Source organism: Parus major, chromosome 1, assembly GCF_001522545.3.
Source record: "Parus major isolate Abel chromosome 1, Parus_major1.1, whole genome shotgun sequence".
NCBI classification, from domain to species: domain Eukaryota; kingdom Metazoa; phylum Chordata; class Aves; order Passeriformes; family Paridae; genus Parus; species Parus major.
Window position 1 is genome coordinate 58,462,148 of NC_031768.1, and position 24,073 is coordinate 58,486,220.

General features: G+C 38.6%; 1 protein-coding gene across 5 annotated transcripts; it reads left to right on the top strand.

Annotated features, from left to right (window-relative positions):
* Window positions 1-24: 24 nt before the first annotated feature.
* WBP4 (WW domain binding protein 4) lies at window positions 25-23,493 on the top strand. Of its 5 annotated transcripts, none has more exons than XM_015619231.3 (10): window positions 25-163; window positions 6,612-6,684; window positions 8,100-8,162; window positions 8,259-8,382; window positions 9,201-9,413; window positions 10,207-10,262; window positions 13,086-13,152; window positions 15,127-15,266; window positions 16,289-16,512; window positions 18,228-23,493. In XM_015619231.3, coding segments are annotated over exons 1-10 (1,170 nt in total). In that variant the 5' UTR covers window positions 25-161; the 3' UTR covers window positions 18,436-23,493. The 5 variants fall into 5 exon arrangements, with proteins under 5 accessions (XP_015474717.1, XP_033370417.1, XP_015474702.1 ...); XM_033514526.1 differs by having other exon boundaries at window positions 72-163; window positions 16,289-16,508; window positions 18,227-23,493; XM_015619216.3 differs by having other exon boundaries at window positions 73-163; window positions 9,204-9,413.
* The last annotated feature ends 580 nt before the right edge of the window (window positions 23,494-24,073 follow it).

Sequence of the window (24,073 nt, forward strand, 5' to 3'; positions counted from 1 at the left end):
GCGGGGCGGAGAGCGCGGCTTGAGCCCTCCCGGCTGCCGTCGCTGCTCTCCTTCCCTCTCCCGGCGCCGCCCCATCCCACCCCAGCGGCGCGGCGAGCGGAGGGGAGCGCAGGGCAGCGGAGCGGAGCGGCGGCGTTGCTGCTGCTGCCGGGGCAGCGGCGATGTGAGTGCCAGGGGCCGGGAGGGAGCGGGCACAGCCGCTCGCCCTGCGAGCCGGGGTCGGGCTCGACTGGCGGCGTGCGATGCGGGGGCCGGGCCGGGCCCTCGCAGGCCGTGGGGCAGGTCGGGGTCAGTGGGGCTGCGGCCGTGCCCTGGCTGTGGCCGGCGACCCTCGCCCTGCTGAGAGAGGTGTTTAAATATCGCTCCGGTCCCTCTCCTCCCGTCCGGCCTGCCGCTCTCTTCAGGTTGTTTGTTTTTACTGCGCTGTCTTGCTCTTATCGCGCCAACACACGCCGGGCAGCTTCGCCTCCCGCCGGACGCACTCGGCGTCCCTCAGAACGGGGCGGGGAGGGCAGGGCTGTGGAGGATGGGGCCCGTGGCCCCTCATCCTGCAGCCCCTCTCTGTACCCTTTCTCACCCCGCTCTCTCCCTCCCTCTCCCCTGCACTTCCCCGTGCTCCCTCCTGCCCCTCACTCCGTCTCCTCGGCCTCCCTCCCTCCCTCCCTCCCTCCCTCTGCCAGGTGCCCCCACCTTGCGGCCTCCTTTGCTGCCTTTGGTTCTGGGCTAGGCGTGAGGAACAAGGTTGCCTGTGCCTTGGTTTTACTTGGCCGTTACTGCCCGCTCGAAGTCTTTAATTAGGAAATTTGTGTTAATACCTGACCACGTTTGGGGGAGGGAGATGTGTAAAAATCCAAGCTGGTGTCTTTATTAGGTGAAAATGGAATATAGAATGGTATGTCCATTTCCTTGTTTCTGTTACTTTTTAAAATATCCTAACTTCCCTGCTGGGGAAAAAAAAAAAATCTTAACCAGGTCAAAAAGTTCTCTAGAGGTCTGTCTATGGGGCAGTACTTGATGGTGAGCTGTGTGAGCCTGCCTTGCAGACTGGTAGTAGGTACAGCAGCATTCTTAATTTTAGTTATTGCTAAAATTATGCCTGAACAGATTCGTGACCCAATTTATGTTGCTGGTTTTTTCCTCTCTTCTAATTCTTATCATAGTCTTCTTGACATAGCCCATATCCTTCTTCTGCATCTACAGCAGCAGACCTCTGCTCTCAGCAGATATCCCTGACTTCAGATATTTAACTTTTGAAAGCTGACTTAGGCAGTTCACTTTAGGTTCCCTGTATAAGGATGAAACACAAACCTGAGGAGTTCAATACACTTCTCAAGTATCTCTTTAGGATGCAAAGAGTGCTGTTCTTGAGATGACAGTTTCCATCTAGTGACAGGGAGAACTGAGACAGCTCTACCTCACTATTTAGACAACTGAAATTAGAGGAAATGACCTAGAGAATTGGAGCTCCATACATGCAGAAGGCTGCTTTCCCTGATATCTGTGTGCATTCTTGTATGTTAAAAGTATTTGTGGCATTGGAAGTGGTTGAGTCACTATCCCTGGAGGTAGTTAAAAGACACGTAGATGTGTCACTTAGGGACATGGTTTAGTGGTGGATTTCGCAGTACTGGGCTGAAGGTTGGACTCAATGATCTTAAAGGTCTTTTCCAACCTAAATGATTCTGTAATTTGCAATTTTGAAAAGAGGTCTGGCAAAGCAGATTCAAGCAAATACAGGTCAGGCTGAGCAGCTCCTGCAGACTCTGTTTGCCAGGATGTTTTAGTTCATATGTAGTTCACAAGGGGCTAATATAATGATAAAAAGAAACAGACATTTGTGTTGTGAATTAGAATTTACAGAGGGATTGCAAAAAATAAATGGAGGACCAGAAGAGCAAAGCCCTTCAGAGAACTGCCATATTTCATGTGGATGAAACTCCCATCCGGTTCTACTCTGTCAGAGCCCATGTATAAACATACATTGTGTGATCTATTAGAAAGCCAACAAGCTGGGGTTAGGCAGAAGGACAGTCCTATGTACTTGAAATGTCAGGGATGTTCTTTTCTTTAGACCTTATTTTTACATACTTGAAAAAAAAAAAAAAGTTAAGAGTCTTTAACTAAGAAGTGTTTTTAGGGTACAGTTAGTACACCATGAATGATCAGAGTTGCTTTGAATTATTGGGGAGGGTGAGTCATTAGTGGCCATGGCACTGGGACCTACTTAACAGTACAAGAAAACATTTTTGATCTTCTTCTCTGCCAATCTTAGCATTGCAATTTTATGTCTCACCAATACTGGGATATTTGAATTAGAATTAGCTGTTCTGGAACAGCTCCCCATATGGAGGAGGGTCTGTTGTGAAATACGTGGAATTATTTTTTTTTCTTTTGTTTTTTTCTACTTCTTTCTGTTACAGAAGTGTTACTTTTGTTCAGAAGTATGCAGTATTTCCAAATAGTGTTCAGAAATAATAACAGATTGTGTCCTTTTGAGTGGCTGTTACAGAACAGCCACAATCTCTACCCTGAATTAATCTGCTTGTGTAGTCATGAACTATACAAACCTGTATTCAAAATGATGATGCACGTAGCAGCTCTTCAGTGCTCAAACTTCCAGAAAGCTGTTAGATGTTAAATTCTTGTCAAGTGTTTGGAGGTTGTATGTATTCAAACCAAAGAAGACAATGAGCCCATGTATACTGTTTTTTATCCCTGAGGGCTTTTGATTTGGACAGATACATCCCTCATACAAACACCCTGCATCCCTGCCAGATTTCAAGTCAGATATTTTAGAACAGAGCTATTCAAAGCAAATGCTTCCAGATTTTGTTTGTACAATAAAATTCTTTTTCATTGTGTTCAGAACCACCTAAACCAGTTGTGTTTCTCCTCCCTTCTTGATTTCAGTGCATGGTAGGAGCAAATCCTTCAGCCCAATCTCCATGTAAAGTTTGGCAAAGCTGTGTCGGCTCAAGATAGCTACTTTACGAGGGTTTTTAAGCTTCCCTGTATAAGGAAAGCTGTTTGCATCACCTGTTGAAACATTAGTGGGACGGTTACTTGTGGGGAGAAGCAGCCTGCAGGTTGAGGGTTCAGGACCCTGGACTCCAGTACTTGAATTATTCTGCAGTTTACTTCCTGAACCTGTGCTTCTTGCATACTTCCAAACATGTGGTTCCTGCACTGGGATGTGTAACCTGGTCACTGCAGCGTAGGCTGCTTGATTATCCTGGCTCAAGAAATGTCTTGTGCGGAATATAAATTCCTGAGTTTCAGTGCTTTCTCTCTGAGTTTCATCATTTTAATATCTTTTGGAATGGCAAACAGGACAAGCATTGTCAATGTAGAGTTGCTACTTGTTCTTTCTTGTCTTCTTGTTCACCGATTTTTAAATTAATTTCAGAAACCTGAAAATGTTTTTAACATTGATCAATTTGCACTCTGCTGTTTGCAGCCAAGACTTTACCATCTCATGGGTTTCAAAAAACCGTGATGTTCATTTCCTCTTTTTCTTTCCTTCCTTTTCCTTTACCCCCTAAAATGTTGTACATTCTTCTTCTGAGTGGTATGACCAGTAAAAGTTGAAAGAAAATCACTGTTCTGGAGGAGACACAAATTGGTTGTGAGTTAGTATGGGATTTCCGAGTCTGGGTGAGTCTACAGCAGTTTGTCCAGAAGTTGCCCAGTAGCCATCTGTTTTGGTGCTGCCCTGTTCCCTGGTAGCAGGCTATCAAGCTGTCTTGCTCAGCCAGCTCTGGAAAGTCAGGCTCCAAAGAGCCAGAGTCCAGAACCCTTCCCCTGAGTTAGAGCTTCGCAGTAAAACTGGCACACACCTCTCTGGGTCTGTGTCACCAAGCTCCCTTTTGGGAGCCACACCTGGTGAAATGTGTGTAGTGCTAAATCTCAACCCTGCAAACTTGGACAAGGCAGATGTGATGTACTCTAGACTGTCTCATTGTTTCAGTGAAAGAAAAAAAGGGAGTTGTACTGCTGCTGGCCAGATGGCCAGGTTTCTAGTCCTTAGGAGGCTGGCCCAGCTGTAGAGCTGAAAACAAGAATCAACCTTAACTTTATTGCTGACAGAAAACAAGGAGTCTTAAAAGCTGTACCATTTTGACTGCAATGACTTTATAAAATAACTGAATTTCCCATGACTTGCACAAAATTATTCAAGAATAAAAAAACTCTATACTATTTTAAGAGCATCTAGTCTCAAGCCTGTATTTGTCAGATTGATAAAAAAACAGAGACCTAAAAGATTGTCATGAATCTGAATTGTGAATGGAGTCCATGAAGCACTTGTAGCATCTCAACAAAGTGGGGTTTCACTTCAGTTACTGCTCCTTTCCAAATATTCCTCTTTGGTTTGTTTTCCTTGCAGCACCACTGAAACCTAGCAGGTTCTGCTGTTGTTACAGTGGCAGGTGTTATTAGATGTAAGAATTTTTTTCTGAGTTGTATGAACTCAAGTAGAAAATCTTCAAGAGAATTTTTTGGTATATAAAGTTCCTCATGCTCTTAAGTATGAGTATACAAGTATTCCTCGTGCCACAGAATTGAGATCGTAAGTTACACAATTTCATTAATCATTAAATGCAAGATTTAAGGTTTTAGGATATCTGTGCACACTACCATTTACTTTTATTTTATATGTAAGAGTAGAGAGACAGCTCCAGTTTTTATGCAAAGCAATAGGAGATGAAGCTAGAAGTCTTTTATCAAGATGTGGATTTGTACTGAAGCCACAGGTGTGCCCTCAGGTTCTCCAGAGTGACTACTCTATGTATTGCTACAGTGGTTTGAAACAGATCTGGTGACCAGCAGCATTTAGGAAAGAAATTGGTGTCAAATAGAGGTGTGAAAATACATCTCGTCAAATTCTCAGGTCTTGACTTGTGGTGGGTGCAGCTGTAGAGTCTTGATTTTAATACTTACATTTGATTCTGTTGAAGAGAAGGAGCCTTCTGTCTTAGGTTAAACTTGGAAGAAGGCAGAGGATCTTGCACATCCAAAACATGAGTGAGACTTTTTTTAACGTTTATGTTTTCTGTCAAAATTGGTCCATTGCCGTAGGAAGTTTACCCCTGCATTTAGCTGGAAATTTATTGTAGATCGTGTCTAAGGGTTTAGAGACAATTTATAGCTCAAGCAGGAAAAAGGATCTTGAGGCATTTCTGAGCTTTGAATTTCTTCCTCCCACTCAACTGGTTTTGCAGCCAGAGCATTAGATTTTTCGGGCTTTGCCCCAGTATGTTTGGGTATAAGTCTCAAAAAACCCCTTTTAATTAAATGTGTGACTGAGTAATCACACAGTTCTAAAGTACACCATTTAGGGATGAGCGGATTTCTGTTTAAATTGGGGATAGCCCAGCTGCTTCTTTCAATTTCCAGGAAATTGCTTGAAAAGCTGTGCATTGCTAATACACTGTTGCTTATAGGTTGATACATTTTTGCAGAGTACATAATTTGTACTTAGACTTTCAAATAATCGTAGCCTCCTGGTAATTGTATTTATGTGTGAAGCACTAGTGGGAGAGAGTATTTCGATACCTGCTTAAATTGTAGGAGTTAAATTGATCAGATGTGTTTCTGTAATTAAAGTCTGCTCACACATATCATAAGAATTGAGGGTGCTATTGTTGTGCATGGAAGAAGTTTTGGTTTTATTGAGCAAGAATGTCAGTAAGTATTTTCCTTGAACTTTGTACAGTGGTTTTCAGACAAAAGACCAAGATTCAATTTTTCTGATGTTCTCAGTGTAATCGTGAATATTTTCTAAATTTTGTCCCTCATCCTTTGTCATTTTAACTTAAAAACATAGAAGTCTTTTGCTCGAATATGTTCTGGTGAACCAAAGCATTATGTCTGTTGCTGCAAGCCAGTGAGAAATAGTATTGCTTCTACACAAGTCTCATCTGGCATTAGAGGCTGGGTTTTGATGAAGAAACAGCCATTAGAGGTTGCTTGCTTTATTGTTAAATATTTCGACATGCTAACTTTTCAGCTCTGAAGAGTTTTCCCCATGTTTCCTCGCTTATTTAATTACTTGGTTCAGAAATCCCTACATTTTTACATTGAAACATCCAAACAATTTGCTGCTGTGTGTGTGACCCCACAGGTCAGAATCTGGTCTGGGATTCACTCCCCACAGTAGCTCAGCGTTGTCTAGAACTGCACCTTTGTGTTGCTGAGTTCACTGTGTACATTATCCAGCATTTTTATGAAAAGCAGTGCAAGTTGCACTTCTCTGACCATTTCATGTTTAAATGGGGTATCTAGAGCTGCTTGTTTATCTCTGGCTTGCTTTGTCTTGTACTTCTGGTTCTTACAGCACCGCCTCAGTTGTAAAAATTCTGCAGTTTTTGGAGGTCAGATGGTCAAAATCCCAGTACTGAACTGTGGTTTATGAGACACAGTTGTTAATACAGCTACTCTAACTGGCTCCCCAGACTTGGTTTAAAAAAAAAAAAAAGAAAGAATCAAACTCTTAGTATTTAATCACACAAAGAAGACAAAATTTAGTTTCTGAAGATATATATAAATATATATGAAAACCTGTGGCTTTGGTTATTGTTTCAGATTATACATCTTTTTTTTTCTTTCCCCAGGGCCGATTACTGGAAATCTCAGCCTAAAAAATTCTGCGATTACTGCAAGTGCTGGATAGCAGACAACAGACCTGTACGATGGTCTACCATATTATGTCCATTTCTGAAATATTAGGAATTTGAATTACAGGCTTTAATCATCACTTTTTGATACTAGTCTGTTGATGCATGAAATTTGTTCTATGAAAATGCCTTTGTAATACCTGTGGGTATTTAAAGTGTATCACATCAGAGCCAGATACCCACATACGAGATGGTGTGTGCTGTTCTCCTTGGCAGTACAAATAAGGACTAAATATCTGACCCTGCTTATTCTTTGAGATCTGTAACTTAACATTTGGTCTGTCTTGAAGCTGTCTGCTCCTGTCCTTTGCTTTCACGTGCAAGTAGAAAGCAAAACCTGGTGTCTGTACTGTTTGTATGTGGTAGGTACAGTACAGCCAGTCCTCTGGGCTCTTAAAGCAGGTTTCTTTAATTTCACACAGCCCACAGAGGCATTACTGGGTTACAGAAAGGTGTTTCAGACTTGCAGATGCCTTTTGCAGACTACTAGACATGTTGGTGTCTTCCTTAGCAGTAAGTTTTGCATTCCTGTCTGGATGCCAGGGGTGCTTCTAGAGCTGAGCATCCTCTGGCTTACAGTAAGATACCTAATTAGCTCACGTGAACTGCAGGTATCTTCTTGGAGTAAGTGAAGAGAAATATGTGTCAAGGGAGGGATTTGAGCAATTTATGAAGTCTGTCTCTAAACAAGATGAGTCATCCCAAAGTGTGCATCCTCTGCATGTCAGTTTGTGCAAAGGTCAGGCTTGGGCATTTAACATCTGAACACCCAAATGAGCACAGATGTTTTTATGTAAGAGCCACGTGAGCACTATCACTGCTATACCTGAGCTTCTGAGCTCCTTCCAGCTCCTACTGGCTTCAGTCTTTCTAGCAGCTTTTTGGCTTGCAGACTGTTCTGTTATCCTTCGTTATCCAAATCTCCCACTTTGCCTTTTCCTCCTTCTCTCTTTTTCAGATCTTTAAACCTTCAGACTAGTTTAAATTCATGAGATATTTCTGAAGTATAATGTAATTAAGGGAAGTAGCTAATACTTGGAACACTAAATAACCCATATGGTTTTTAAAAGTGCATGAGAACAGGAAAAAAACCCATGACAATACATGGAAGGATAGCATGAAGAGGGAACCCAGATTCCCTGTTATTTGTCTCTAACATGTGTGCTGAGCAGTATTATTTGAAAAAAATAAATCTTATAAATATCCTATGACATTTTATAATTTCTCTGTTGAATGTTTCTCAGTGTTCTTGTATTCCTGTAGCCATTTCAGAGCTGTAGTGTTCGCTGTAAACGTTTACAGAGCAAGTTACATTTAGGTTTGTTCAACTAAAATTAGTCCTACTAAATTTTAAATAACTAAAATTTACTGTTTTAAAATTGTATAATACATATTACTTTTCTTGGTTTTTTTCTTACTTTGAAGAGCATTGAGTTTCATGAAAGAGGAAAGAACCATAAAGAAAATGTGGCAAAGAGAATTAGTGAGGTAATTCAAATATCTTAATTGCACAAATGCTTATTTTTACTCTTTTTCATTATTAGATTGGTCTAATATATTCTCTTGGGCTTTGTTTTGTTTTAGATTAAGAAGAAAAGCTTGGAAAAGGCAAAAGAAGAAGAAAACATGTCAAAAGAATTTGCAGCAATGGAGGAGGCTGCAATGAAAGCATATCAAGAGGATATGAAAAGGCTTGGAATTAAGCCAGGTAGTTCATATAACTGCCAGAAGATTAAAGACAGAATTGAAAGAATATTGAATAGGAAAGTGTTGCCTTAAATTAGGTTTAGGAGCGAGAGAGGAAGCCTCCAGGACTGTTGCTCATTTAAAAAAAAAAAAAGTGGAGTCTGCAAATTGCCAGTAGTAAAAGTTGCAGTACAGAGTATTTATAGCTATGGTATCCCCTGATCCATGGAACAGTCAAATTCGGAGTAGAAAAATTAAACAATGCTTTAACAGAAACTTAGGCTGTAGGTGGTGCTTTGAATCAGCAGTGCAGCTTCCTTTGATTAATTTTATGTTTTACTTTTGCCAGTTGGAGGCAAAAGTTCCCATGAGTAGGAAGAACTGCGTTCCCACTGGTGTGAAACAGTGGAGATGAGAATCTCCTTGTCAGCTTGCAGTTCAGCAAGTACCTTTGTTCTGTACGTTGGAGGCATATTGTCCTTTAAAAACAAGTTTGTAGTTTCAGGCTCCTGTAGCAGCTGTCTTTTTTGTAACTCTTTTAGTTTCTCTTTTGTTGTTTAGTTAGAACTCATTGGCCCTTACGATTTTTCTCTCTATTCATCTTTTTAAATTTGGACATTGTTCTGATGCTACAGTACTGGTACAAAGCAAGATATTTTCAATATAGTCTTTTAAGTGCACCTGCTATGAGTATAGCACTAATGATTTTCACTCATTAGTAAAAATACTCCTTAGAACAAAGTTTCCTGTTTTCTGTTTCCTATTCTCTGCTGTGCAAGAGTGACTAATATTTTAAGTTCAGAATAGTACACTTTTTTAAAGGGTATTATTTTCTCTAAGAAGATGTAGGTTCCAGTTCAACACAGAGTAAAATACAAAGTAACACAGTGGAAACTAAAGGAAAGAAAGAAAAGAAAGAGAAGAAGGAAAAGAAAGAAAAGAAAAAAAAGACTCCTCAGGATGCCTCAATGCCACCAAAAATTGAAACGAAGGAGTGGGTGCAAGGGTTATCTCCTGAAGGCTATACATACTACTACAACACAAAAACTGGAGGTAAAAGCTACTGAGGAGCAAGTGCAAATATAATTATTGAATCTAAGTGAGAAAAGTCTACCTGCATTTTTTTACTTCTCTGCTCTTTCAGTATTATGCTGTTAATTAAAATGTGACCACTTAGATGGAGTTTCAGTATTTAACATTTGAGACTTGGGTATCCAGAATTTCAGACTGGTTTTGCTGTTGATTAATAAGGGAAGAATGCAGTAATTCCACAGTTTCTGGAAATGTCTAGCCTGCCAGGGATTAGTACACAAAGATAACCGTATTCTTACCGAAGAAGCTTTGTGATCAGGGATATGAAATAAACAGATTGTATCTTTCCACATTTACAGGATTTATCTGACTTCTCTTGAGGAGCTGCAGTTGTGATTTACTTTAGAACATAAAAGCAACCCTCATTTATGATTAATGAGAGTGTTGCAAACTATTACTTATGAATTTAAGGATTCATGATATTACTTACTGTAGTCTTTCATAATTTCGTAATTTTTTGGGTTTTTTTAAAACCAAAAGTCATGTATTTCTGTATCAGGCATAGTAATAGAGTCTGGAGGGTTGTCAGCTCCAGTAAAGCCAGCTGTAATTATGATACTTTGGTTTATTGTTCATACCATAGATTGGTCAAGAATTATTCATATTCCAGCATCATGTATATATATTTATATAATTTGTTTATATGTATGCACCCAGCAGTGTCATATCCTTTAGATCTATTTTTAGTAAAGATTATAAAAAATAAACAAATCGAATGATGTGAAATGGTTGAAATATGCTTTTGTTTTTTAAGAATCACAGTGGGAGAAACCTAAAGGATTCCAAGGCAACTCTCAAAATTCACCAACGGTAATCAAATTATTCATATTTTTCTTTGTCCTTGTAAACACTTAAATTATCTAAGCAATTTGCAAGTTGTCTGATTGAGGAAGAAGATCTTTTTCCCCTTCATAAACTTAGTAAAATAGAATTTGAATATGCAGAGTCTTTTATGATAAATTGCAATTTTACTTAGAAGTCCTATTTGGCTAATTTGTCTGTCAAAGGAAGAGAAGTAATTAGTGGTGGTTGGGTTTCTGCAGAATATACTTCTTTGGTGCTTCGACCCATAAAATTAAAAGCTTTTGGGAAATTCTGAATAAATTCTGTTAAAACTTTTTAAAATTAAATGTAATTATAAAAACAAAATATTACACAGTTGAGGTAGTTAAGCTTCCTTTATCTAAGGCAACACTGAGACTGCATTGTCACATAGTTGACAAAAAAGAATGTCCTTTTTTGTGTTTGCTTACAGTACAGTTACATAATAAGTTTTACTGGGTTTCTTATGATCATGGAACCTATATGCAAGTAATTATTCAGTAATATTAGTAATTTAGTACATTTCTTAATCTTCCTTTTTTGAGGCACAGAAAAACTTGCATAATAGTTAAAAGGCAGAAAAATTTCTTACTATGATTAATGAGTTTTCCCATGATGCTTATCACTCCAGGATTTTTGTGCCTCACAGCATTAAAAATGGGATTTTTCCAACGCTCCTATGAAGTTACATTTCCCTGTTTTCAAGATAGGTGTCATATATACACTTCAATTTGATGTCAGTTTTGTTGAGTTTGTCAATGTTGGATTTTACACTAGAGTTCAAAAAAACCTGTTGTTTTTGGACATTTGGAATGCTTGACGCTCTGTATCATCATATCACGTGCTACTCTGGCTTTCTGATTCCCTTGTCCTGTGGGTTTGCACAACTTGTTAATCAGCACTTCAACTTTATCTTTCCAGTCAAGGCATAGAGTTGCAATAAGTCAGTTTTACTGTAGCCTTCCACTGAAATATGTGGTCCTGAAATTAATCTCTTATGGTCCTTGGTACATATTTACCCTGACAGTGAACTAGTTCAAGCAGCGGAGGCATCAGAGTTTAGGTTAGTGTTTTGGTGGCTTATTTCCTTGCTATCAGCCTTGTGAATAATCAGGAAAAAATGCCAATGTGGGGAGAGCAGATTGGGGGAGAAGGCACTCCCTTCTTGGCAACAATTTGAAGTTAGCTCATCATAGCCATATCAGAAGCACACACCTTCAGACCCCAGTATCTCTAACAACACAGCTGTATTTTGCCATTCCTCCCTCACACTGCTCAGTGACTTAGTCCTGTCTTATTTTTGCTATGGCAAAAAACAAGCATTTGATTGCTCCCTTATTTAGTCTGAGCTAAGGATATTTGGAACATTCCAGATCTCTAACAAGGACTCACTGCCCAGAAATTAAAGGGCATGCTTGCAATATGTCATGCCAGGAGCCCTCCTGATTTTACAGCACATTAGGTTTTGCTCACATTTGGTAAGAGGTGGGGAGAACAGGGTAATGAAGGGGCCTGTTGAAGGCTGCCTATAACCAGTTAGACTGACAGTATGCTTCTTAGCATTTATGTTATGGGACACTTAATGTACCTAGTGTCAGATATTGGCTGAAAACCTCTAACCAGCTGGTCTACAAATGCTCAGGATCTAATTTTTTTTTTAAAAAAAGAAGGGTTTTACTTAAGACTGTTTTATTTTTTTTATATACTTGAAATGAACTTTCCTTTTGCTTCTTTTGTCAAAAACCAGCACACTGAAACTTCGAGGGTGAAACCTTGAGAAAACGTGATCCTGAAGGCTTTCATGCCTTTGCCTGCTCTGAACCTACCAGTACAATTTTTTTTTGTGTTTACAGAGTGGGTGCAGGAACTTTAACTTTTGATTGTATTGTGTTTTTATTTTAAAACCCCAAAGTTTTAATAAGAGTATTAAGCAAATGTATAGGTGTGCAAAAGCCTGTCTGTATATCTCTGTATATATACACACACATTAATACCAAAATAATGTATGGTGAAGTTGCCCAACACAGAGCTGGCAGTATTGGTATTTAAGGACTGCTCCTTGTACTTGTGTGTTTAAGATGGGATGAAAACTAGTTTCTTAAGGAAGATGTTAGGGCATGGGTAAAGGCTGATTATATAGCTGTAGCTGATCCTGAAAAAAAAGATAAATAAATTACATATCCACAAAGATAAACCTGCAAGTTTGGCCACATTTCATGTTTATTTATTAATCAGTGGGGAAAAAGAGTGCATTGTTGAAATTGGTGCTTTAGTAAAGAGTAAAATTGTTGGCAAGCCAAGTTTGATTCTATAATTATTTGTTGTAATGTTGTATTTTGGGATAAATTTTTGTTTGTGTATATTTAATTTATGATAAAATTAATTTGTACTAGTTTTCTGCAGCCCTCGCAGAGACGTAAGTGTCCCAGAGAATTTTTTCAGCAGTCTTCACTAAAGACAATTACACAAATAGGAAATTACAGCCTCAGATGAGTATTTTGAGAAAACCCAAACATGTAAGATAATGTCCTATATAAAAATTGAAACAGTATGGCATTTGTTATACAGCCTCATACTAATTATCCACTGTTTGAGAAATAATTGTGTAGGTGCATTTGCAGTATTTTAAGTTATGGAATTCCATCTCATTAAAGTCAAGGGGAATACTTTCTAACAATGTTAGGGGTTCAAGCTTTAAACCAGTAAGGTGATCACAGACAAAAAAGTATTCAGGGGTTGAATAGACTTAAAAATGATGCCTTGGCTGATCCTGAAAACTTTTTTTCATTAGTTCCTATATGTTTTTCCTAGGGAGCAGAGTGGGTGGAAGGTGTCACTGAAGATGGTCATACCTATTACTATAACACACAAACTGGAGGTAAGAAGAATTTTCTTTCCAGTTAAGCTCTGTTTCAGGAGAGAGGGTTTTCAGAAAAGCTTTTTGTTTTGCAAATAACTGCATTTTGTAGTAAGTTTTGTATTTTTTAAGCTGCTTTCTTAGTTGAAATGTTGCTTAAGTCAGCACTGGCTTTTAGGCTGCATTGTCAGTGTGCATACATCTTTGCTTCAGAGGTGTTTTTGGACATTCAACTTGTAATTCTAAATTAGGCATTCATCTTTACTACATATATATATTGAAATTACAGTTTGGAAACTAGAAGGGGGCAGGATTTTGTGTTGACAGGCATGTAGAACTGACTAAGAATCTCCTAAACTTTTCCTCTTGCTGACATAGCATTGATAAGAACGTCCAGAATCTTACCTCCTAGTTATTTTCCACTTTTCTTTCCCTACATGGGGAACTTTGTGGTAACTCCCTCAGAATAGCATCTGTTTTCTAAATCTATTTCAAACATTTTAAGGTCAATGATGCCTCTCTGGAGAGCAAGTGGTTTTTATGCTGGCTATGAGTTTTCCTTCTGCAGTGGGGTATGAAGTGGCATTGCTAATGATGCCAAGAATAGGGGGGACAAAAAAACCCCAAAAACAAACCAAGAAAACCAATCCAAAACCTTTCGGTTTTTCACTGAGCTGCTCCCCTGCCCAAGTGATTTGCAATTTCTTTTGAAAGGGAAAGGAGGTGTTGGTTGTTTTTAAATGTTGCCTTCCAAGTTCAGATACATTTTATGCCTATGTATGCTGGTTTTTTAAGTACTTCATGGACATATGACACTTGGGAAAAGTGTGTTTCTAATCACATTTGGCAGAATTTTGGCTTTTGAGATTTCAAATTGGTATCTCACTTTTATATAGTTGTAAGTAAGTGTCTTGGGGGTGCTTGAAAATTACTTTTTTGTTCTGTTAACAGTAATCCCATCCTCTGATGACAAGACAAATTTCTAACTGATATGAATAGTAATAAGTGTCTCATGTCAGACATGTAACTTAGGGGACTGATGGCTCCTGGTTTGGTGCTACAAGGCTGGGAGGCTGCACTGATTCCACTCGTTATATGGCACCAGGGAAAGTGGAATTGCTCAGTCACTAATCTGAAGTCAGGTGACAGCAGTACCCTTAAGAGATTGCACTGTTCATGCAGAGTTATTCATGGCCAGTTCCTTACATCTTTACTTCTTCAAGGTACATTTAGGCACTTACATGTGTTGTTTGCAGTTAGGAAAAACAATAGATTTTTTAACATCTGAAAGCTTATATAAAATTATAGACTGAAAATTGGTGTACTTTTGCCTTATTCTTACGAAAACCAGTTTTAAGACCATTGAGTCAACTTCTATTTGAATATTTCTTCTCAGTATATTTACTGGAATACTACTTTTAAATTGAAAATGAGGATATATGTACATATCCTGTATGTACTTCCATCCAGATTGATGTTTGTATTTCCTTGTTTGCTTGAGAGCTCTTTTAATTAGAGACCTGATGTTAATAAGAAGAGTAGCACTAGAAAAGGGTTTAGCTGCCTGGAGACCTGCAGCTTGCAGTTATCATTCTTTGTTTTATCCTGTCTATATAATTAATGAACAGCTCAAATCAAATAGGCACATCTACAGGGCAATTAGTTAATTTGTTTGTCCTGTGTAAGGATGAGAGGGACCACAGTTTTGTGGGTCACAGTTTGCTGTGTGTGATGTTTTTTGTAAGAGTTAATTAAAACAAGCTTTATCAACAGTGAACTCAGCTGTCCTGACTGTGTCTCTGCTGGGAAGAAATGTTATCTTTCTGATTATGGTTATTAAAACAAATGTACCAAACAAAGGCAAAAGCTTTTTGCTAAATTATTTGCTGTACTTTTGCATCAGGCAGTGCTGCTTCTGAAAGGTTATATTGTTGAAGCAATAACAGATCAAAATGAGAAGCTTAAATAATGTGGTTGTTCAAATGTCTTGGACAGTATCCACATGGGAGAAACCAGATGGTTTTGTTTCATCTTCAAATGAGAAGGGTCAGCGTGACAAGCCTGAAGAAACAGCATCTGAATCAGACTCAGAAGATAGTGAGAAGGAAGTAGAGAGTTCAGAAACAAACTTCAAGGTAAATTTTCTTCAGATTTTATATACATGATCTTACACTAAAAAATTATAACTGAATCTTTTGTGTTTTGTGGCTGTACTTACTGAAATGAGATTAAAACGTGTGACTGAAAGTAAAAGTTTGCAATTATTAATAAAATGAATCTTTATTCAATTATTTGGCTCATTAGTGGCACTGTTCCAGAATAGAAAGCATGATCTTTCCTTCAACACACCCAGAAGTACCTTGAATTCTACAAGACATGTGATGTTCTCTGAGAAAGGTCACTGTCATCTCTCTGAAATAATCCACAAAATGGTTTGGATTTCAGTGTGAGGATGACTTCAACCTTTCACTGGTAAATGTGACGGCCAGTAGACCTTCAGGGAATGCTTTGGACTGAAAATGGCATGGTTGTAGTTCCCTTATTAAATTGTGAAAAAACATAGCACATAGTACAAAATCTGTATCAATTATATATTTAAAACATAAATTTAAAACTTGAGATAAAGGGTATGGTAATGTCTCTGTCTGGGTTAGATGGTTTCCCTGGAGCCAGCATATCAGAACAGTCAGAGACAGTTTAAATACAAAATGTTTTCCTAGACAGGTATTAATTGTAAAACACATATTTTTGTATCACTGTGCATCATTATAAACTGCTACCAGGTATTAGCAATAAGTGTGTGCATCTGCATGTAGGGAAAGTTGCATGTGAAATTTTTCCTCTTTATTTTAAGATATGCTAACCTTTTCTTCAAGCGAGTTTGTAAGTTTGTTAACTTCAGCCTTGGTAGATGGGATTCTCCTGCTTTTATTTCTTCTAACAGTTAAGATTTATTTTTTTTCATCTGTAAAGCTCAAGAAGAAAAATTTGTGGATTATATGAATATGAATTTATTGTTTCAAGTTACTCTTGTTTGAAAAGCATGACTGGTAGATAATAAGTAGATAATAATAATAGCAAATAAAAGATGTAAAATAAAGCTACATTATGTTTTTATTTAGGCTTTTTTGCTTAAGATGGGTTTTTTCCTCTTTAGAGGAAAGGAGATAATGGTGAAGAGTCAGAGGAAGGGAAAAAATCTCCTAAAGCTAAAAAGTTAAGCCCTTATGGGAAATGGCGAGAAGTTAAGTCAGAAGAAACCGTGGACAAAGAGGAGAGTACATCAGCTTCCCAAGAAACCTCTAGTGATGGATCCAACAAGACCAACCCTTATGGAAAATGGAAAGCACTTAAGGAAGTAGGGGAAGAAGAAGAAGAAGGGTAAGTATCTTTTTACTGTCCTTATTTTCATAATGTTGTTTGCAAGAAGTGAAGCTTTTTCCTCTGAATTTTGGCAGAATTAGCACAACTGTGATGGGAAATGTTTCCCAAATACAATTCTTTTCACAATGGTTATTTTAATAGCTCTCCATTGCAGATAGAGATGGTGTTTTGGGTTTTGTGTAGAAATTCACCATGAGTACAAAGTAAATTGAAGTGATTTAAGAATCATAGTCGTGCACTAGTATCAAATATTTAAATGCTCTTACTCTAAGCTTATGTTCCTTAACATCATCTCCTTCAACAATCTGATTCAACTGCCCCAAGAGTTCCTATGATCTCTCTCTCCCCCCCATGTCAGACCAATGAACTGCAGATGTTTTCATGAAGTGCATCTGATCAGAAGGGTTGCTTCGTTTTTCTGCATAATGCCTGTGGTGCATCTTTTTGTTTTCCTTGTATTTTTTTTTTATTGTCAGCTTCTTGTGGGTCCCTCAAGGAGTCTGGTGAAAATGGGTTTTGGAGAATGAAAAGTCTTCTTCCTTGTGCTTATTCCATTCTCCAGCATTATTGAGCAGGTAGACCTCTGACAGTGTTCATACTAAATTATGCACTTCTTGGAGATGATCATGTTCACATAACACCTCCTGAATTGGACCAGCTAAACTGCTCCTTGACTCCTCAGCTGAAAAATTATTTTGGGTTTTTGGAAAGTACTGTGTTGTAAAAGGTGCTTTCAGCCACTGAACCTGGTAGATCAGTCCATACTTTAACAGGCTTGAGATGAACACATGTGTCAATTAGATAAATGCAGTTGTTCATCATTTACTTTAAATTCAGTGTAGGCACAGTGACACCCACTTCCATGGAATTTACATTTTTGGGATACTGCATTTTCTTGACTCGCCATCAGGCTTTGTGACTCCTGTTTGGGTGCTTGAGCAGATCCATGTCTTCCGTGAAGCACAGAACCTCAGACTGGGTGTAGTACATGAGCTGACATCAGACTAACACACAGTAGTAGCAAAAGTGTTCTTGTGTGGCTTGGCCAGTATCTCTGCAGCAGTGTGCTGGTGAGATACCTGTGATTTAGGAAACTTTCTGCCAGCTCTTCAGTTCTTCTCCGTTCTCTGTTTGTGCCAGAGGTTACCCTTGTGGAACACAAATGATTTTTGCTGCTGACCCCCTAAAACTGATAGGTCATTTTTAGTTGTTGTCTTTGATTTGTTTAGATCAGTATTGGCTGTGATCCCACCCTCCAAAGCCATCTGTCCCAGCTTAGGGTCACTGTCTGATTTGGTACGGTGGGTTTGTCTTCTGCTGTGCAGTCCCTTCAGGACAGACACTTGAGGAAAACAACTCAATGATGTTCTGGAAGTGAACCACTGCTGCTACTTACTGTCCACTGTCTTTCAATATTCTTAAATTTACAGACACACAGCCCTGTTATCTCTTGCAGGACTGTTGCCACAATGAGTGCTTGGGCCATGCTATGAGTTCTGAACAGAATGTGTTAGTTTGTTACTTTTTATGGCAGCCCACACAGAAGAAACAAAGAACATGGGTTTTTTCTTGATGCCTGTCATGATGATGACTAAAGACTGCATCTAGCTCAAAGCTGTTTTGTCAAATAAAAATAGCTGTTGCTGTCTGCAGTGCACCATGTTGCTTTCTCCTTTACATTAACCCTTTTACATTTTCCTCTCCTCTCCCAGTGAAAAAGTGGACCTGGAGCTTCCAAGTACAGAGAGTGACAATGTAGCACCCCCAGTGCTAGAGGATCCAGAAGAGGAAACAGTCGTATTTAAAGAGAAGACAGTCACCTCCCTTGGAGACCTGACAGAAGGGGTGCCAACATTTAAGAAGAGAAAATTTGAAAATGGAAAATCTAGAAACTTAAGACAAAGAATAAGTGATCAGTAATACTTAACAAATTATTTTAGATTCTGCTTAAGCTAGAGTGAATCAAAAGTTTAATATTTTAAATGGGCTTTTATAAAGAAAATGTTGGATAGAAGTTAAGGATTTATAGGTATTAAAACACATGTGAGTTTAATATTTTTTTATTTTATTTTGGTGTGATTGGTTTTGGAGTGGAAGTTTGTAATATTGTAAATACCCGTATTCTTTATTTTAACCATGCCATCCAAGTTCTATTTGCTCTGTGTATGCTGTTTTAAATACATTTCATAAGGTTTTTTACTCCTTTTCTACGTATGTGAGAATGTAGCAATCCTTAATCTGACAAAAATGAAGCAGACCTTTTATTTTCGTATAGGAACTGGATCAATAGAATATACTAGAGAGTAAAATCATCCCCCAAGATTGTTTATGTGGTGTAGTTTCTCCACTAATGAGTAAAATATTGTGCTTACTAACCTTCGTCTGATTGCTTGCAAAAGAGTGGGTGGTGAGACTGCCAACATTTCAAACTGATCATTTGGAAGCTGTTTTTAGAAGAGTTAGTCACATCAGTGCCACCAATTCCAAATGATGTTCTGAAAAATTATTTGTGTATGTGCATGGTAAATATATTGAACCTCTGCAGAAGATTTAACCCTGATGAATCCTAACTTACAGTAACAGCACCAGAGCCACCGCTGTTGGAGTAGGTACTTCTGTGATGTATCCGTGTCTCCTGCTTTATTGTTGTCTACTTTTACTTATCGAGTTTTCTTTTTTAGTCTTGCTTTCTTTTTGTGTCTTTCCTAGCAAAAAAAACACTTGCCTGATACTTTAATGAAAAAAATACTCTAGAGACTTGGCCCTGGTACAGAATACAGGACCATTTTTGAGGTGATTGTGTTTTCTCTGTTGATAAGAGGTGTGTGTTTTATAGTTGCAGTGCTTGATAAGCTGAGAGAGCCTAAGTGTGTTGAAGCTTCGTCATTCTCAGTACCATAGGGAAAGAAACCAGAAGACCAGCAGAGCTGATGGCTGTAGAGTCCAAGATGACTTGGACATTTTCTTAAGGATTGTTAATTTGATTTCTTTACTTGGTGGGATTGATCTGCATATAGCATCACGAGGATTTGTTTTCTGTGTCAGAATATAGCTGCACTCATTGCTTCTCTAGCCATCAAACAGTGAACCGTAAAGGTCCAGATAATTAATCTGCTGAAAACTATGTCTCTATTCTTAAAGCTCAGGGTGTTTTGTTCAGGAGAGTCTCAGTCAAAAAAAAAAAAAAAAAGAATACAGCTAAGGCAGTTGTCAAGAGTCCAGCAAAATAGAGTTGGTAACTGCTGAGCTTGAATTTCTTTGAGAAAACAACTATTAATCTGTTGGCTCAATAGAGAAAGGAGTTTAAAACAGGTAATCTGGTTTATTGTGTACTAGAAGTAGTAGAAGTTTTTTTCTATTCTGTGACTTTTACTGTATGTTTAGAAGAGAATTAATTATTGTATTTAATTCCATGTGTTGTTTTGGCTTCCTTAGGATTGGTGTATTTTGTATGATGTTTGTTCTGATAAATTTGAAAGTTTACTGTAATATTGATCCTGGATTATCATTTAGAGATGCAGGACACATGAAGGATGCTTCAAAGTCTGAGATGCAGGAATGTACAACATGTACTCCAACATGTACAGGAGAGAGTTTCTTAATCAGATTTTTTAGGGTTTGTTTGAACATTACTCTGGGAACCTGCTCTAGTTTCCTTGTGTTTGTGGCCAGCTTGCTCCTCCAATTTATACAAGTCCTGCCCTTGAGTTAAGTAGCTTTCCTTCATCTTGAATCCATCACATCTTCTCTCTTTGAAATCACAAACAGCGTCCTTGTGTGACAGGATCTTCAGTGTCCCATCAGTGCTTTTCTTCACGCATTCCAGCCTGAGTCTGCCTGGACTACTACACTTGCCTAGATGGGTTTCCTTGGACTAGTTCACCTCAATTAAGGCCACACATAATGTCACCAATACTTCATTAGTATATTGGAATTAACTCTTGATACATCCCTAAACCTCATTTGCTTTTTACATGACCCCACATGCTGTCTGCCACCATTATCAGTGACTTACCACTACATCTGATTCTCTCTGCTCCTTTGCTTTTGCCAGTTGCTGAGTTACCAGCTGGTCGTGCTTTCCTTTCAAGCACAATTCTTTTTTTTCTCAGACTTTTTTTTGTACTGCTGTACTCATTCTCCTTCTGTTACTGCAAGCCTATGCATTTAACTATGATTTCTGAAAAGTTGTTTTTGTTTGTTAGTACAGTTTTATTGAATAGTATAGTATAGGGTTTTCTTCTATGCTCCACTTTTAATATCCTCTGAGGAAGATAGCTTTCCTTTTTTACTGACATTCCCGAAATACTAGCATCCTTTCTTTAAAATGTTTTGTTACTTTGAAGTGGTCACAGGCAGCAATTTAAGATACCTGTAACTAAATCTCTTGAGCAGATGTTTAAAGACATCTGAAAATGAGTGTTCAAAACTTGTTTCTTTGTGGAGCTGCTGTTAGTTGTAATATGAACCAAAGGTCTTTGTATTGTGTTAAATAGACAAACCAGAACATTAGGAAAGAAGATTAAGTTTTCTTTGCTCACAGCTAGTAAAGTCAGTTTAAATACCATACATGTGGTTTTAGCTGATGTGACTTCTAAAGCCTGCATTTCACAAAGAAATACAGCACTTTGCTCTCTACTATGTCTTAACGTCAGAGACCAGTTAATTCTTTGCTCTCAAGTGTAAGTTATTAAAAGGGCCAGTTGAATGAATTTTAATATATCCTAAACAATTGTTTAATTTTTCACCATGCTGTCATTCAATTTCCTTACCTGATCCTGTGTATCTAAAACATTTTCTGCTCTACACAAAAATGCTGTCTTGTGTGAGATTTAAGGCAGACGTTTCTTTTCCAGGACATCTGTTTTGCACAGATCTCCCTCCCTTCTGTCCTATCTCCCTGCAAACCCTTCTGCTTTTAGAATTTGCTGTAGGAACCCTCTAGGTATTGCTAGTTACGCTCCTCATCTGCTAACCCTTCTTTGGGCTGCACTGGCTTTTGACAAAGGAATGTTCCTTTTACTGTTTCAGCCAAGTGCTCTCTTTTCTGGCTGATCTATTTTCTATCAGACAGAGTGGTTTTATCTGCTTGCCTGTTTTTATTGCAAGCTCCTTGACTGAGGACTGCACACTTGGTTTTATATGATGTCATAGACATTATGAGCATTATGGGGAGAGCCAGAGAGCAGAGGGGAGTCAAATTGCAATTTCTGATGATGATGATTTCTTCTGTGTGGTTTCGAGCCAGTCAGTTCCCTGCTCTGTATTTTTCTTTCCTTGCCTCATGTTTTCACCAACCTTGTCTGCTTAGAAAGGCAGCTTCACAGCATAAGACCTTGTGTGTATTTTTACAGCAGGGCCTGCCTAAAGTTGGTGATGGTTTTAGAAGCAAATATATTGCATATACAGAAAAAAGAAAAATTATTTTGTTGGGCATTTGCTATGCCAGGAGTTGTGCAGAGACTGCTCAATTTTACCCATGGTATAGAATAATCCTTGTTCCTATTTAGGCTAAAATACATTTTAATGTTTCACCTGGGGATTTGTAGGTTTAAATCCACACTTTCCTAATAGGGTAAAGTTTTTTTTGACCCTCATAGATAAAATCTGGGCCTGCAGCATCATCCAGTTCTGATACTCAGTTTTAGAAGTGGGAGGGCTGGTCATGACATGGATCTGAGTTAAAATCACTAACCTGTGCATATATAAAAACATTCCTCCTTTTTTCATTTTTCTTCCCTGAAAAAAATTTTATTTCAGTGCAAATTTTGGCATCTCAGAAAGGGAGTAAAAAACAATTTCATGCTGCTTGGTTTCTTTGATTTGTTTTTTGAGTTGTGTCTCCCCTTTTTTAGTACTTTTTTATTATCGCTGTCTTCCCCCAGTATTCTCAGATATGCAAAATCACTGCTGTGCTGTGTTTCTGGTGTCCTCCTTCTCCCCTGCTCTGCTGAGATTTCCAGACACCTTAGAGCTCTTCTGTAGGCACCATCTGTCCAGGTCCCAGCTCCCATGAGCACTTCTGCTGCCTGTTTGCACTGTGCCCTGAAGAACCCAGTCTGTTTTCCAACAATACACAAGCTGTTCCAAGACCTGACTATATGTGCTCTTTTGATTTCCTTGATAATTACTTTTACCAAGATAGATTCCATTCCATTCCATTCCTTGTACAGGGTTTGCAGCCCTTAGAGCCTTCTGCTTGTTGGTACAAAAGCTGTCTCTATACCTCCTATCAGTTGTGGCAACTCTTGGGTTCTGTTTTGTCAGCCAGCTCTCTTCAGTCTCTCTTCTATCTACCTCTTAATGCCCCAACCTTCTACCTGCTAAATTATTTAACTTAGAATTTGTGTTAACATTTGTGTGATTAACAGGTTTAGCTTTGTGAAATGTTTCAGGATAGAACTTGAATAAAAGTTTCTGTACAAAGTAAAAAGTCTTGCAAATTATCATCTCAAAAAAGTTAAATTTGCCCAAGATGATTCCCGGAGTCAGATTTCAGAGATTCCTGGAGAATTTGGGGAATTCCCAGGATTCTCAAAAGCAGATTTGATTTTACCTGTAAAACCATAAATAGCCTATGTTAAAAACCAGCAGACAATGTTTTACAGACCATGAGCTGGAGACAGTGGATTTTAATGACTTGCTTGGGATGATTGAAATGCGTTTGTTTTAGTTTATAAGTAATGTCTGCAAAGTAACAGCTGGTTTCTCTTCTCAGTTCCAATTACAAAATATTGCAGGCTCTTGAAGTGGAATTTATATGAAAATACTGAATAAAGCTTTCCTTTGAACAATCTGCATTACCATCCTGCATCCATTCAGGGGGTTTAGGGCGATCTGGGAGATTTAGGGGTGCAGATCCTGTTCAAAATGGGCCCTGGGGTAAATATAAACTAAAATAGGTCTGTAAATATGGAAATGCTTCATAAAAATAAATAAATTTAAAAAATAAATAATAAATATTTTATTTTGTGGCTACCAACAGAATGTCTGTGTGCCTTCCTCTAGCACCTTAAGCAGTAACTGGAAATTGGTTTATTCTGTGCATCAGCTATGAGTAACAAAAACCCTGGGTTTAAATTTTTTATTTAAAATTTTTTAACTGAGTTGCAGTCACTGTTAGTAACATTCAAAATGAAGCTGAATATATGACCTTTTTGATTATGACTGTGATTCAGTATTACATATTTGCTGGCCTTAGGAACAAAGAGCAGTGCTCTGAGAGTCAGACACACGCTCGATGACTCAATGAAAGCAATCGAGGCAAGGCAGCCGGGCTGCCCTCCTTTTGCTAAGCATCCATCTCTCCACTGCCATGGAATGGCTGCGGCTTCCAGGCACACACAGCTTTTGTCTGGCTTCCCTGCTGGCTGGGTGAGATGCTGCTGTGTGAGACCTCAGCAGAGAAATGAAAGAGATCCAGGAACTATGTTTCCTATGAATCAGCAGGGTCTGCAGAGCAGTGAAGTTGGTGCCTTGCCCGAGCTGTGACGTGACGTGCATGGGTAAGGTCCCCAGACGGTGCTGAGGGGAAGCCAGGTGGAGGGATGGCAGTTTA

Coding starts and splice junctions, on each gene's coding strand:
- WBP4 (XM_015619231.3), top strand. Junction 8,163..8,258: donor TGGCAAAGAGAATTAGTGAG/GTAATTCAAATA, acceptor GTTTTGTTTTAG/ATTAAGAAGAAAAGCTTGGA. Junction 8,383..9,200: donor AAGGCTTGGAATTAAGCCAG/GTAGTTCATATA, acceptor ATTTTCTCTAAG/AAGATGTAGGTTCCAGTTCA.